Genomic DNA, 17,410 nt, shown 5'->3' with positions numbered 1-17,410 from the left:
ATTCAAAGCACTTACCACAACCTCTAATTTTCTTGTGTTTATTTTTGTTTCTTATCTGTCTCCCATTACAATTTCAGCATCCAACATAGTACCTGGGACTTAGGAGTTGATCAATGAGTATTTGCTGAATGATTAAATAAATTCGTGTGTGTACGTGTGTGTGTGTCCGTGCATGCATGTGCAGGTACAACTCCCATAGAAACTTCCCATGGCTCTCTACAAAGCCCTTACATTATTTTTGATATCAATTAACTAATAAATTCCATCAATTTTCTCCATGCCCTAATTTATACTTATTTAAGAATTCTCCTGATCAGACTTTGTAAGACACACAAAAAAAGGCTCTAATTCTGCCACCAGGGTTTCAAGTATTTATTAAGAGCAGTCCAAAACTCATTCAACTTTCCATGATCAGATGCTGGTTAAGCAGACCCATGTGCAAAGTGGGACTAGACTCACCACAATGAAGACGAGACCTTCTTCAAGGTCATGTTATGAACAGGGCAGTCCCCTAAAAATTGCAAGTGTGTTCACAATGCATTTGAGAGTTACAGAGAACACGATATTATTATCAAGGGTCAAGTGTACAGCAGGGTGCTGCCCACAGAGGGATATCACATTCCTTCATCATTGCAACACATACCATTAAAGAAATTTTCAAGGAGTAGTAATTCGCAGTACATCATCTTGAAGCAATTTTATATTTATTTATTCAATTGAATTATTTATGTCATTCATAATGAAATGAAACTCAAACAGCATTGGCTGCTTTGCGTCTTGCCTTCGTTCGCTTTGCTGCATATGACTATTTTTATGCAAATGAGATTATGATGACATTAAACATTTTCTACTGATTTTCCAAGAACAAATATGTTCTCTCCATATGCCACCGTCTTCTTTTTCCTGCATCCATCCTCAGAGCTCTGTTGGCTGATCAGAATTTTTTCTAAATGAACTCCAAGGACGTTCCATCTGTAATACTGATGAGCCTGTCTCCCTCTGCAGTGCATATACAGCACTCCCATTAATACCTGAATTTAGCCCATTTCGCCCATCCCGCCAGAAGCCCTATTTATCCCCCCGGCTCTCACCATGCTGTAAATCTCACCTTGTTACAAGGCACCGTGGCACTCCCCCGCTGCCACTTTGGGGGATGTTTACTCTGCTCACAGAGCAAAAACAACCGAAAATTCCACACATTAAAAAGGTGTTGTGATTGCAGAGATGTTTGCCTCTATTGATTATATTCAGAGCTGGGAAACAAATGTTCTCAGGAAAGTATTTCACCTAACCAGCCACCAGACGAATCAGAGCAGAATTCAGCAGGCTGCTAACACTGGGCTCATGAAGGATGGCTTGGACTTTCTTGTAGGGGTGTATGTGTGTGGTGTGTGTGTGTGTGTGCATGTTTCTGAGTTTGTTTTAACTCAGAGTGCACTGCTACTGTGAGGGGCATTAGGACTAGGCAGGCAGGAAAACCCCCTAGAAACACACAGGTTGCAGGTTGCAAGAGTCCCCAGTGACAGGCATTGTGGGAATTTCTGACTATTACCGGAAGTGAGCTACTCCTATACAGTTCATGCATGCCTACAACCCTTACATAAAATATCAAAGGGTTGCAACTATAAATCTCAACATTGGCTTTTCCTGGAGTCACATCTACATCTGGGAGACATGCACCTGGTACTCAATAACCCTAGAGGTTGGACACAGGTCACAGAGCAGATCCATCTGCAGGACAGGACAAGGTTCACATTGGGTTTCTATCTGCTGATGTCGTGTGCCCCATGCAGGTAACTGGAACTGGTCCAGAAAACTGTCTATAACAGAAGTGGAGGGGAATCCCTCTGGCGGCCTCACTCTGATGCACTTAGATGAGAACCCTTTCAGGTTTGAATAAAAGATTAAGTTAATTTGCCCATTCATAAACTTTTGGGTGGCCAGGGTGGCATTACCTCTAGAAGTGGAATCCTTTCTTAAACATTAGCTGAATCTTTGACCTCCATGTTTATGATGCCCTTGGTAGTGCAAATAGTATCTTGGCTTCCTGTGGGTCTTTCCAATTCTATGTCTCCACGTTTGAAACACCCCAGAGGGGTTTCAATTGTTTCGTGCGATGTAATGAAATTTGAAAAGGAAGCTAATTCAGGGCACCTAGGTGGCTCAGTGGTTGAGCATCTGACTTCAGCTCAGGGCATGATCCTGGAGTCCTGGGATCAAGTTCCACATCTGGCTCCCCAAGGGGAGCCTGCTTCTCCCTCTGCCTGTGTCTCTGCCCCTCTCTCTCTGTGTCTCTCATGAATATATAAATAAAATCTAATTTTAAAAATTTTTAAAAATAAAATTAAAAAAATTAATACTGATGCTTAGGCTCCACTCCCAGAGATTCTGAATTGATCACCATGGAGGAGAAGACAGGCAACCCAATGTTAAAAGCTTCCCAGGTGATGTAGTGCACAGAACCACTGTGTAGCAAGAATGCATGCATTTAGGCAAGCAAGGATGCAGGTCCTAGAGCTTCCACATTTCACTTTGGCAATTTCTGACACTCTCACCCAAAGAACATTCTCGAACATTTATTCCAAGATTCTCATCTTTCCATAACAGGCAGCAAATAATGATGGAAATTGGGCCTTTTGCCTCTTGCCTATAACAGTCGGGGATTTTAAGGCAGGCGTTTGCCTGAGGCAACAATGGGTTCTTTTTGTCCTTGCATGGACCCCAGACCAGCCTGGAAGATGAGGGCTCCCTTGCCCTCCCCCAGCTGCCCCAGGCCAATGGCCAGCCTCAGGGGCTAGGTCCAACTCCACACTGGAGCAGCTGCACAGAAAGTCTCAAAAATCAAAATTTCATTGAGAACACAGGCATTCTGCAGGCAAGGCCACCGCTGAATAACCCTTGATCTTTCAAAACTCTCTTACCATTTCAGAGGTTCTCAGAAGGAATTGAGAAAAAGTGGCCACAACTTCAGACGGGAGACTCTGTAGAGCCCAGCAACCTACATTTTTTTTTTTTTTTGCAAGCTCTGAAGACCTCACTTTGAAAAATACTCTAAAATACGCTTTTGAATATTCAGTGCTATTCATGGAAAAATTATTTTAATATGCGGTGGAAAGAAATCATTTTGATTTGTGAAAAAATAAGAACAGCTGATGCTTGAATTGTTTGAAATGGGTTCAAGCACATTTGAACTGTGGGATTCCCTTACATGCAGATTTTTTACAGAACAGTACTGTGATTGTGTTTTCTCTTTTTTGTAATTTTCTTACTAACATCTGCTTTTCTCTAGCTTACTTTATTGTTAAGAATGCAGTGTAAAATACACAGAGCATACAAAATATGTGTTAATCAGCTGTTTATGTTACTGGTTAGTTTTCCGGTTGACAGTATGCTATCAGTAGTTAAGATTTTAGGGAGTCAAAAGTTATAAGCAGATTTTTGCCAGCAAGGGATCAGCACCCCTAATCTTCATGGATCCCCCTTCAAAGGACAACTGTATACTCTTTTTTGTCTGACAGCTATTGATGATTGCAAAGCAGAAGCAGGAGACTGCTGATCTCATCCCACCAGCTTCTGCTGGGCCTCCGGGCTCCCCGAACACCCAACTGATCTTCTGTAAGAGGCAGGCTGCTGTGGATCCCGAAGTGGAGCCTACTGATCCAGCTCGGAAGAGCCTGAGGAAGTGACATGCCCTTCCCAGGAGCTCATCACATAGCCTGGCATCTGTCTCGGACTGGGTCCCTAGGATTTCTGTGCCGACTTGCCGGCAAGAGAATACTCATTAGCCTAGATTTGAGTTTTCCATATTAGCGACACACAGCTGTGCCCTACCCATCACGTAGATACTTCCCTAAAGATTCCACCGTTATATGCAAGGTGTTTGAAGTATGTACAATGAAGGATCTTTAAGAAATAACTGCAGCTAATATGTATTGATTGGGTATCATTAATGTATGAGAAAGGCTGAGACTACTGCCTGGTACACCAGCCTATGCAGCTCCTAGGAAATAATCGATTTACTCCCGACAACAATTCCCTGAAGTAAATACCAACACATCAGCATTTTACATATTAGGCCCTGAAAGGTTAAATAGCTTGCCCATGGTTGCAGAGCTAGTAAGAAGCAAAGCTAGGATTGGAACTCAGATTTCCAAGTCCATGCTCTTGACCTATCCGAAAAAACTCTCTCATTAAGGTTTTTAAGTGACGTAGACATGCTCTTCAGACCTAAGGAACCCACAAAGGTGCAATCAACATTCACCCACAGATATGATCAGATATTAAAGCACGGGTACTGCCATCTGCCTACTTCCCATGACTGTGGGTGAGGGCCAGCTCTAGCAGAAGAAGTTCCATCCTCTTGGTTATGCTTCTGGGTGAAATCAATTTGATGGTAAGACATTTCCTGAACTTGTTAATATTGTACTATTTATTCTTTCCGAGTTTTACAAACAAATACTGTATCCCGCAAGAGTCTTCAACTATATCACTCTACCTATGAGAAGGTCTTAATAGACAATAGTTCATCAAATTCAAAGTAGAGCCCTTCCAGTTATAGGAAAGGGTAAAAAGGATGAAGAGAAGCAAACAAAGGAGTGAGTATACACACACACACACACGCACGCACACGCACACACATGCACACACACACACAATTCCCCAAAGAAACTGTCTTGTTTCTAAGACTCAGAATTTCTCTTCCGGGCTCCAGCACTTACCAGCTGTGTGACCTCAGGCAGGTTGCTCAATGTCTCCTAACCCCCCGCACCTCATTTATAAAACAGAGATGGGAGCAGTTACTTCAGAGAGCAGTTACATTTAAACAAGATCAATAAAATATGCAGCACAGTGACAAAACATAAAAGGCAGTCAATAAAAGGGAATAATTATTGTGGTCAGTGATTCAGAGACACTCCTAAGCATGTACCGACTTACAATGTCGACCAACAAGTATTTATGGGACAGTTGCCCTCTGTGCCCACATCTGTGAAAGACAAAGTTTAACACATGCTCCTTGACCTTCTTTTTTTTTTTTTTTTACCTTCTTTTTGAGGTACTTCTGCTCTACTGGAAAACTAACCTATGAGACACAGGATATCAATCATCAGAAGAATGATTCAGAAAAAAAATAAAAGCCCAGTCACAAATTCAATAATCAGATTCCACGGGAGATGGAAAACTTAATCGGGTAATTATAATACCATAACTCACATATACACATGGACTCAACCTAAGATACCCACTGGACTTGGATGATTCTCCAATCTCCATAGTCAGCCTGGAAATCCCTCCTGAGCTCCATACCCAAAGGCGCAGTGATCTGATCCACTGGACATGACACGAAGATGGTCCACAGACGTTGCAAGCAGTGTGTGCCCAATGCAGACGTTACTGGAATATAACAGGTTAGAATTTGTGGCAACAAAGCAAAGAGGGGACTTTCTGAGTGAAGCAAAATGAATTCCAAAGAAACCTGACGTCTGGATTTATAAGCAAGAGGCCAAAGGAGAAATTGAAGATAACCGCAGTAGAAACTGCCCATAAATAACCAACACGATCTGGGAGGAGGAGGGCAGCCATAAAAAGGATCTCAGTGGTGGCTTTAAATGAGCACAGATGGATCTGTGTGCTGCTGGACAGTGCCACCCCCATATTACCAGATCACCGGGTGAGCAGATCATTAATGTGCCACAATAGGATGTAGAATGGCGTATCTCTGCAAGGGATGGGAATGGGTTTTATTTGTTTGCTTTTAAGATTTTATTCATTTATTCATGAGAGACACAAAGAGAGAGGCAGAGACACAGTCAGAGAGAGAAATAGGCTTCCTGCAGGGAATCTGATACAGGGAAACTGATGCGGGGAGCCCGGTGCAGGACTCGATCCTAGGACCCCAGGATCATGACCTGAGCCGAAGGCAGACGCTCAATCACTGAGCCACCCAGGCATCTTAGGAGTGGGGTTTCTAAAGCCCTATCTGGCTTCCAGTGTCACCAAATGTCACCTCTTCATTCGCACACACCTCGTCACATAATGAATAAAGCCAGACAGATTCGTCTCCTGTGGTTGCCTCAGGAAAATTATAACTAAGGGGAAACCTGGACAAGCAAAACTGCCATCTTCCACACAAAGCCTGGGCCTCTGCAGGACTCTCCCAGTTAATGAAATCACTTCACTCTGTCTCCCAAGCTAGAAACTTCTGATTGCACCCACTTCATCCATATCCAATTATTCACCTCATCTGCCTGAGTCTCAGAAAGTTTTTCTTGAATCTAGCCCGTCCACTCCAACCCTTAGTCCTTGGTTTGCTACAGAGAAGCCATTTCCATAAAAATGGTACATTAATAATAAAATGCTCACTCTATTATTAGAGTAATAACATCCTCTCCATCAGGCGATGCCTAGCACTCAGTTGGCACTCAACAAACGCTGAGTGGATGGAGAAGAGACTAAATCTGTTTAACCAGCCTGCCGCCAGCCTCCATCTGTTCTGGCCTAGCCTACGCATTCCTCCCACAGTTAATCATTATCTCTTCTGTCAGCAAAGGGATCATACCAATAGTACCGTCTTGCCCCAATCCTTCATTGGCGTCCACTGATGATGAGAAAGTCCCCTCCGGAACCCAGGCTGGCGCATGAGGCGCCTCCCAACCTGGCCACCTGCTTCCCCTTGGATCTCTCCTTCCATAATTCCCTCTAGAAAGTCTGCTCCCGCTAGAAGCTTGTGTGCTGTTCCCCTCACCCCCAAATCCAAGAACCTGTCCATCCTCCGGCACAGGCTGTTGTCTTTGAAATGCCCTGCCTTCTCCCTGCAGAAGCAATCCCTGCTCCAAAGCTTCCTCCATGCTGCCCCCTGACCCCGGTGAACTCCTCTGCCACCTGCCCCCCCCCCCCACAAGCTCCAATTTCCTACATGGCCAACCGCACCTGGCTCCTCCCCACACTGCCAGCACACTGCCTGGCCAATTGGAGACTTCGCTCAAAAATCATTTTTTAATAATTTATTTAAAAACAAAGAAAGAAAGGGGAAAAAACCCAATAGAGACCAGGGGAACAGCATACAGCTTAGAAAATAAGCCTAGATATAGAAAACATATAAACTGCATCACATCCAGCATCTCCAAATGAAAGAGTTATTTACAGATTTTCTTTTGGAAAAAGCTGCTTTAAAAAAAATGGAGAGACATTTTAAACAAAAGATACATACCTTGTACCATATGCCAAAATAAACTCTAGATGGATGAAGGAGCAAAAAACAAGAGTCACGGAAAAGCAACATGAACAGAATAGAATATTTATAAGTATTTCTGAGGTATCTTTCTCGGCTTTAAAGCAGTAAAGAAATGTAATTGGCAAGATTGACAGTACGGGATTCATAGAAATTTAAACTATCTGTCCAGTGGAAGAAAAAAGCCTCACACAATTGAAACGGAAAACAACATTTTGGAATACATTTTCGTGAAATATGACAAGCAAGTGGTTAATCCCACTACTATCTAAAAATTCACTCACGTCTATAAGAAAAACAATTTTCTTAAGAGTAGCATGATAATAACATGGTAAGAATTAAAGCAACATAAGGTTCTGCACAAAATTGTGATGAAACTAACTGATTTGAATCCTCTACACTTGGGAAGGCTTTTGGGGAGCTTCTCAAAAAAGGATCTCATCCATCGGGGATACTTCCTCTTGGGCTTGGACTGCACGGGAGAAAGGAAGCTACTCTGGCCCCAGACAGGTACCTCCCTTCGCATCCTCAGGGCTCAAATATCAAAGAAGTAGCTTCCACAGGCACAGTCCTTTGTCACTCTTCAATGGCAAGGGTTAATCTGCAATTAGCGAAGGTTAATTCAGTAACTTTTGTGGTGAAGCCCAGACTTTACAGTGGTGCCTCTGGTTACCATATCTGGACTGTGGGCAATCTCCCAAATTCATCTCCAATTCCACCTTCCAATGTAATCCTCCAGACAGCTGCCAGGATAATCTAAAAAGGCAAATGTGGTCATGTATGTCATCCAACCCACCTGTTCCTTTCTTCTCCACCTCCTTCTGCTACCATACTTCCACCCTTCCTGGGCAGCCATGATTTTTTTTGTGTAGGTTTATGCTTATTGCTTAGTTAAACTTTTGTGTTGTGAAAACAAAACATGCACTTTCCCATCTCATTTCTGTACTCTCCACATGCCTAAATCACGATGATGCCTCTATTTCTTGACATTTAAATTTGCCACATTTGCAACTGGTTTTTCTGTTTCTAAGGATAAAGATTTAATGGTCTTTTTTTTTTAGATTTTTATTTATTCATGAGAGACACAGAGAGAGCAGAGACACAGGCACAAGGAGAAGTAGTTTCCTTAGGAGGAGCCTGATGCGGGAGTCAATCCCAGGATCCGGGGATCACGCCCTGAGCCAAAGGCAGAAGCTCAATCACTGAGCCCCCCAGGTGCTCAAGATTTAATGGTCTTATACTCCCCACACCTCACACACACATTTTGCCCTCCTCCTTCTTCCAACACAGCCATATCATAATTTGCAGGTAAGTAAATATCCAATATTTACATTTGTGTGACTCTATTGTGCCCAGTTGAGCCAGAGTATAGAAAATTACAATTTCTTTCTTGACAAACTCTTGGATTTTTCTTGTGGCTAACTATTGTTTTGCTTTGTCAGAAGCTTCTTTTTCCCTTTCTGTTTCTATCACTAATTTAAGTCCCAAACTTTCCTAAAGAATGGTTTTTAAAAATCTTGCGAAGCCAAGGGAAAACAAATAAACAAGTGGAACTACATCAAACTAAAAAGCTTCTCCACAGCCAAAAAAAAAAAAAAAAAAAAATCACAAAATAAAAAGGCAACCTACTGAATGGAAGAAAATATTTGTAAGTCATATATCTGATAAGGGATTCATATCAAAATTTATCAAGAACTCAGACAACCTGATAAAAAAAATCAAACGATCCAATTAGAAAGTGGGCAGAAGATCTAAGCAGACATCTTTCCAAAGAAGACATACAGATGGCCAAAAGGTACATGAAAAGATGCTCCCCATCACTAATCACAAAGGAAATGCAAATCAAAATGGCAAGAGACCATCTCACACCTGACTGATATCAAAAACACAAGAAACAAGTGTTAGCAAGGACATGGAGAAAAGGGAATCTTTGTGCACTGTTGGTGGGAATGCAAATTGGTGCAGCCACTGTTGAAGACAGTATGAAAATTCCTCAAAAAAGTAAAAAATAGAACTACCATATGATCCAGCAATCCCATTTTGGGGTATTTATCCAAAAAAAATCAAAGTACTAATTCAAAAAGATATATGCACCCCCATGCTCATTGCAGTATTATTCATAAAACCCAAGAAATGGAAACAATCTAAGTGTCCATCACTGGATGAGTGAATAAAGAAAATATCACACACACACACACACACACACACACAATGGCTACTATTCCACTATTTGAAAAAATGAAATCCTGCCATTTGTGACAATGTGGATGGAACCTGAGGGCATTAGGATAAGCGAAATAAGTCAAACAGAGAAAGACAAATACTGTATGACTTCACTTATATGTGGAAGCTAAAACAAACAAAATAAGTTCAATGCTACTGAGAACAGATTGGTAGTTGCCAGAGGCAGGTGGGGTTGGGAGGAGGCCAAACGGGTGAAAGGGGTCAAAAGGAAGAAACTTCCAGTTATATAAAATAAGTAAGTCCTGGGGCTGTCAAATACAGCATGGTGACTATAGTTAAAAATACTGTATCACCCATATGAGAGTTACTAAGATAGTAGATTTCAAAAGTTCTCATTATGAGAAAAAACAACCTGCAACTATGTGTACTGACAGACATTAACTAGACTTATGGTGATAACTCAACAGTATATACAAACATCGAATCATGTTGCACACTTGAAACTAATATAAGGTTGTGTGTCAATTATGTGTCAATAATAATAAATAATAATAATAATAATTCTTAATGTAGTCAAAAACACTAGGTAATAAAATAATTCTATCCCCTGGCCTCCTTTGGAGACATACCTCCAAAGCCCTCCATCCCCCTGTTCCAGTGTGGAATGGTGGTTCTCCTGGCCGGCTACATAGCTGTCACCCTGAAATGTGACCCTGGAACATCCCTTTATTGGCTTTTCGGGATCTGCCTTTTGTACTCTCCTGTTTGGGTCCACTGTTTCTTCAATACTATTATTCTCTTTCTTACTTTACCCCCTTGTTTTACTGGAGCACATCCTTGAGTAGCTTCCTGAAAACAGATGCAGGAGAGGTGCACGTGGAGGCCCTGCTTAAATGTATTTACTGATTCTGAATTTTTATATTGACTTTTTTTTTTAATTTTGAGGATCAGGGGTGCCTGGGTGGCTCAGCTGGTTCAGTGTCTGTCTCTTGATTTCAGCTCAGGTCACAATCTCGGGATCCTGAGATCCAACCCTGTGTTGGGCTCTGTGCTCAGTGGGGAATTTGCTTGAGATGCTCTCTCTCTCTCTTCCTCTGTTCCTCCCTCCACTCACACACTGACTCTCTGTCTTTATCTTTAAAAAATAAATAAATCAGTACAATCTGAAGACCTAACTGCCTTTATGAAATGATTCACAAATCAGGCAGCATCTCAGCTGGAAAACAGTAGCGTGCTCTGAGGAGTTGCACAAAAAGATTCACATTTCATGTGGGTTTAATTTCTCTTTTCATTCATTCTGTAGACCCAGGGAAGGACCTCCTAATCTGAAAGCTCATGTCCTACAGGCCTGGGAAATTGTGCTCCATCACTGGTCTGTCAATTTTCTTCTTTCCATTTTCTCTGTTCTCTTTCTGATATTCTTATTAGTTAATGTTGAATCGGCTGGACTGACCTCCTGCTTTATTTTTTGTCCTATTTTTCATTTTTTTTCCATCTGTCAGTTCTTCTCAATGCTATCTTCCACTCTTTTATTAATGTATTCCTATCTTATTTTTAACTTGCAAGACTTCTTGTTTACTTTATTTTTACTTTACTTTATTACTTTATTTTTATTTAAATTCAACTTGCCAACATATAGTATAATGTCCAGTGCTCATCCCATCAAGTGCCCTCCTCAGTGCCCATCACTCAGTTCCCCCAAGCCCCCGCCCACCTCCTCTCCTGTAACCCTTAGTTTCTTTCCCAGAGTTAGGAGTCTCTCATGGTTTGTCTCCCTCTCTAACTTACTTGGTTCTTATTTGGTGAATAAAATAAGACATTCCATAACCTAACTCACTAATTATAGTTTTAAAGTTCACAGTCTCCTCCTCCCCTACGTACCTTTTCTATTGTTGCTGCTGTTGTTAAGGTCTTTTGTAACTGAGACACTTTGAGATGTCCAGGGATCCTGGCTCTTCTGTCTTATTTCAGAGGGAGACAGGGACGTAGAGACAAATGGAGCTTTACAACAGGCTTGCCTTACTAAGAGTGAGCAGAACTCAGACATTTGGGGAGGAAGCCAATGATCACATCTATTGGCTTTTTCTGAGGCTGGTTTCTTCAGAAGAGATCCCCTCCACATGCTGATTATAGGGGTGTGAAAGCCTGAGGGGTAATGATGGTGAGGGTGCCCCAGATGGCACGCAGCCTTACCCTCTGTCCTAGGCTACATCTTATGAGCTCTAGCCCGGAGTTCACCTTTTCCTGAGAGTGCCTCTCCCAAACTCTGCCAGGTAGGGAAGGGTAGCCCCTGGCTGTGCGCTGCTAGAGAAAGAAAGCGTCTGCAATGCTTCCTTTCAAATCCACTTCCCAGCCATTGGAAATAGCCAGAACCTCCAATGCCCAGGTCCCTGAGGTTCTGAGGTGTGACGAGGCTGCCTGCATTCTTCAGCTCTTCCCACCACTGCCCACCACATGCAGGAGGTTGGGTCCTAGCTTCACCCACTCTGTCATCAGTACCATTCATTCATCCCCTCTCTTTCCATCTGCCCAAATTCTGTGGGTGTTTCTTCCCTGCTATCATTCCCTAACCTGTTCGGTTGTCCGTTGTAGATCACCATCCTCTCCAGCTCTTTCCTGTCATCTTAGTGAAGTTCCAAGAGAGGTCAGATACAAGGGGTCTGTTGAAGAAACCATGCTAATGTACAGAGCACTGGGAGCCATAGCTCCCCACCCCTCTCAGCACACCATGCTTTTGTTTGCTCCCAACTCTGCTCTTGCTGTTCCCCCGTCTGGTCCATTTCTTTTCTTCTTCTTTTGTCCATTTCCCAACCCATGGTGACACTTAAAGATCAGGTTCAGGCATCATCTCCAGCAGGAAACCTTCCAGATCCTCCCCGCACAGCCTGTATATATCTCTGGCTTTACACATACCACATAGACCACTGTGTTGAATCAATCTGCCTATAAGTCTGCCTCTCTCCCTGGATAACAAGTAAGTAGGCAAGGACTGTGTCTTCTCCAGTGTTCTGCCTCTAGTGTGTGAAAAACCATCTGGCATCTTAATAGGTGCTCACTGATATGTGTTCAACTGACCCACTTCCAGTAAGTTCCATGTTAGAAACATTTTCATTCTCAAAGGAAGGCCAAAAAAAAAAAAAAAAAAGGCTCTGTTTATTTGCCAACGTCCAAATAAGAAAGGCTAATCAGAGAGCACCAGGAAACGAAAACAGCCAGATGTGTTTGAGAGCAAAAGTCCAAGAACACAAAATAGCTTCCAACAGGGGTGATATATGTTTTCTGAGCGATTCAAAATGAATATATGTTTATTAGGCAGAGAGAGACTTAACAGGTTTCTTGGCTAATGCTGCAATTTTAAATCCATTTAAGATAATTTTCTTTATCTTGAATCTATTTTTCTCAGTAACCAGGATACTTAACTGATTTATACAAAATCCATTTGAAAAAGAAATAATCTCTTCTAAGCAAGGGCACAGTCTAAATGGGGAAAAAAGAGACACTACAAATCTAACACAAAACAAAGAATCTGTTAAGCCAACGTGGATGCTTGCCTAGAAACACGCTTTCTTCTAGCATCTTAATTCCATGACCCATCCCTCTTCTCTACTTCCCAAGTAGAAAAAAAAAAATTCTTAAATCTGAGCTCATAGAACAAAGACGTTTCATGAGACAACCAAGACACAAACACAATTGGTTAAAAGGAAAGGCTGAAACAAAACAGGGAAAGTTGAAACAATCACAGAATGCCCTTTCTCACCCATCAGCTTGGCAGAGCATTTCTGAAACTGAGTGTGGATTGCCATAAACGTTCTGGAGGACAGTATCCCAACATGTGTCTAGAGCTTCCAGAAGTATCCCTATGACGTGGTATAAGGCTTACACTTTTAGAAGTGTGGGTTGAGAAAGTAAATACCAAATCACTACACATGAGGATGTGAGTGGGAAGATATTCATCAAATTGTTATTTATAATGATGACAAACCAACAATAACCTAAATTTCCAACAACGGAAATAATGATCAAAATGGTCATAATGACAATCATCATCAATCATAATTAATGACATCAGAAAGTGTTCATGAAATGATATTAAATGAAAAGAGGATACAAACAATGCATCGGGGGTGCATGCTCATACTCTATAGAAAATCAACTCAAACACAAGATGCTGAGATTTAACTGACTGCTGTCTCTCAGTAATGAGATCATGGGCTTTTTATTTTTTACTTAAAACGTTTTATATAGAGAACTTTCTCATGCGTTTCTGGATTACTTTTATGGCAATAAATACAATATTTAGATCATATTTCATAATCCCCGATACTAGGTTTGTTGACCGTGAAGGAGAATGAGACAGAAGCCCCTGTGCTAGTGACAAGATACACGAGAACATGTCACAGACTCGGGGCTGCACCCATCACATGACAGAAAGCCACTCTGAAGGACTCAATTAGAACTTACTTGGTGGGACGATAATCCGGAATGGAACGATCCAGTGAAATTTTTTCACTGAGGTAGGAATTGTAGCCATACTTCTCATGGGGGCCCTTGGCTTTCTCCTCTTCAGCTGGGGACAGGGTAGCAGGAAGGCCCCCTTTGCCCCGCCCACCATAACCTTCGATGAGCCCAAGGGATTTGGATAAGCCTAGAAAAAGGAAGGAAAAAGAATAATTTGAAAACCACCACATCAGGATATGGCACTCAAGCTCAGATACAGCTTCAGCGGAAATTCTAACGTTACCTGTCACAGGTAATTGGGTCCTCAATCTGTCATTCCAGGTATAGGCCCTGAACCCATTCATCCTACATAAGGTCAGGGTCACCAAGATTAAGTCTAATTCCCAGTAAGGAGGCTCTCCCTCCTCAGGGGAAACTCAGTGGGCAGGGATTTACAAACAGGAGAGATTACTGAAACTGGAAGAAATGCAGACCAAGAAGGTCACACAGGATGGGACAAAAGTGGAGCCATCAGCGTGCCTACATTCCTTTCTCCACGGGACACTTCCACAAGCTCCGCACACAACACACAAGAAGGACAGCCGGTACCTGGAACTGCCAAACCACAGGTGTCTTTACTTCATTTGAACAGAGAATGACATACAGATGGATTTTATCACAAGTTTTAAGTAACAACCTGACACCATTCTTTACCTAATGGTTTTACTTAAATTTCATCTAAACGGCAAAAGGAAATACAATATGCTTAAGGATAAATCATAGAGGGGAAAAAAACCCATAAGGGTGATAACCATGCCAAGCAGAGTAGGAGGCCTCTGTAACAAGCCTCCCTGAGCAACTGGGAGTTCCCAGCAAGGTGGCAGCTTTATACCTACTGTTCCATTATACGATAAACAGCTTGATGGGCAATTTTGAAATCCAAGAGTTATGGGAAGTTTTACTTCTTGGCTAGAAAACTTTTGTTGTTGATGGGCAATTTTGAAATCCAAGAGTTATGGGAAGTTTTACTTCTTGGCTAGAAAACTTTTGTTGCTCTCATTCCCTTTTGCCATTTCAAATGCTTAAGCTACTCAGTACACACTCAGACACGTGTGTATACACATATACATGAGCACACACACACACACACACTTTATATCCACACAAGTCCCATCGCTGCTCCTGGCAGGAAGAACACGGAGCAGAGATGTGAACAGTGCCCTCAGCTTTCATGATGGGCAGCCCACAGAGCTGAGGATGATTCAAACCTCCCAGGAAGGCATCCCCAGACCAGCCAAAGACCAACAAATCTGCTCCAGTCGCAGAACAGGGCTCTATCACACAATGGCAAGACTTGACCGCTTCTCTGAAAACAGAAAGGTATTTTCTGTTATGTCAAGATCCAGCAAAGGTCGAGTTGCTCTCAAGTGAACATCATTTTTCCACCTGAGAATCATTTCCACTGTCCACTGTGAGCTTTATGAACCCTGACATTTCTGCCTGCCATTATCCCCATCAAGGCACCATCAAGTGAGCATCAGATTATTCCAACATTTCCCACCTGTTTCCTGGGCTTTGAACCCTCATCCCACCTCAACGTGCCACAAACACCCCAATAACCTCACTTTCACAATGCTCAAAAATCTTTAAGAACCCTTCCCATGTCACATACAAATACCTGTGCCGGGTTTTAAAATCTTTTGTCATAGAACATTACTGGTACAAATGTAAGATGGTGCAAGGACCTGGGGAAATCGTTTTGGCAGTTCTTCAAATCCTAAGCATCATTTTATCACATGACTCAGCAACTCCATTCCTGCATATATACCCAAGACAAATGAAAAGATCTGCCCACACAAAAACTGGCACGGAAATGTTCACAGGAGCATTATTCATATTAGCTGAATGTCTATCAACTGACAAATGAATAAACAAAATGTCAAACCATACCATCAGATATTATTTAGCAACAAAAAAGAAGGAATTAGTGATATACACTAGGACGTGAACAAACTTTGAAACATTATGCTAAGTAAACAATGCTGGTCAGGAAAGACCACATATCATATGATTCTATTTATATGAAATGTACAGTATAGACAAATCTCACAGAAAGTAGATCAGTGCCTGTTTCAGGCTGAGGAGATTGGGGAAGGAAATGGGGATGGTGATGATAATGTCTTGGAGTTAGACTGTAGTGTTATGTGCATAACCTTGTGAATACACTAAAAACCACTATATTGCACACTTTTTAGGTGGAAGAATGATATGGTATGTGAAAAATCTCAATAAAGCTACAAAAGAAAACCCACTGGTGATAGACAATTCTGTTTCCAACAAGATGAGAGGTTGAACAACATGAAAAGTTTCCAGTAAACTGAATAAAAAACTTTTACAATATTTTATAATACTTTAGAGACATAGCTGAGCTTACAAGAAAGAAAAGCAAACTCCCAGAGGTAAGCTACAATCAGAGTTGAGACTACATCTGCTGGTTGGAGAGAAGGATGGATTGCTTGTTAACTAAAGGTGACTGTAGGGCAGCCCAGGTGGCTCAGTGGTTTAGTGCTGCCTTCAGCCCAGGGCCTGATCCTGGAGTCCCAGGATCGAGTCCCACATCAGGCTCTCTGCACGGAGCCTGCTTCTCCCTCTGCCTCTCTCTCTCTCTCTCTCTCTCTCTCTCTCTCTCTCTCTCTCTCTGTTGTCTCTCAGGAATAAATAAATAAAATCTTTAAAAAAAGGACTAAGGACTATAGCGCTCCACCATGCACAGGATATAAGACATTTTGTATGCCTTAAATGTTTAATAATACTTAATTATGAAGGTACTGGGGTGAGTAGTGGACCCCTGTCTACCCTAAACTTGTGAATACAACTTTATTTGGAAATAGGATCATTGCATATATAATCAAATTAAGATTACTAGTATCATCATAAGAAGAGAGATATAGAGATACAGATACACAGAGGGAAGAAGTCCATCAGACAAAAGAGGCAGATATTGGAGGATGCAAATGCAAGCCAAGGAATGCCAAGGACTACTATCAATTCCCAGAAGCTAGAAAGAGGCAAAGAAGGATTCTTCCCTAGAGCCTCCAGAGGGAGAATGGCTTGGCCAACACCTTGATTCCAAACTTCCAGCCTCCAGCAGTGTGAGAGAACAAATTGCTGTTGTGTTAAGCCACCGAGACTGATCATTTGTTACAGCAGCTTTGGGAAACTAATGCAATGAATTAAAAAAAAAAAAAAAACGAGTGGAAATGGATGGAGAAAATACATACTAGGAAAATACTAACCAAAAAAATTTTAAAAGCTGGGTTGGTTCTATTACTATCAAATAAAACAGACTAAGGCAAACAGTTCTATAGGGATAAATAATAATAATAAATAAATATATTTAATAACAATAAACACGGAACATAATCACATCACCTAATTATAAAACTAACAATCCATCTAATAACAGGAAGCTATTAAAAATTATGTACTAACATGCACCTAACAACATAGCTTCAAATTATATAAAGCAAAAGCCAGTCGCATAATAAGGAGAAATCAACA

The 17,410-nt window shown here is 41.6% G+C and overlaps 1 protein-coding gene across 1 annotated transcript in view; it reads right to left on the bottom strand.

The window, feature by feature from the left end:
* The window catches only part of GALNT17 (polypeptide N-acetylgalactosaminyltransferase 17), a 437,005-nt gene that overhangs the window by 264,962 nt on the left and 154,633 nt on the right, over window positions 1-17,410 (bottom strand). The window contains exon 2 of the mRNA XM_055340858.1: window positions 13,874-14,057. Coding sequence (XP_055196833.1) covers window positions 13,874-14,057 — 184 coding nt within the window. The remainder of the gene's footprint in view (window positions 1-13,873; window positions 14,058-17,410) is intronic.

Source organism: Nyctereutes procyonoides, unplaced genomic scaffold, assembly GCF_905146905.1.
Source record: "Nyctereutes procyonoides isolate TBG_1078 unplaced genomic scaffold, NYPRO_anot_genome, whole genome shotgun sequence".
Taxonomy (NCBI): domain Eukaryota; kingdom Metazoa; phylum Chordata; class Mammalia; order Carnivora; family Canidae; genus Nyctereutes; species Nyctereutes procyonoides.
This window is presented reverse-complemented; position numbering and strand designations above follow the sequence as displayed.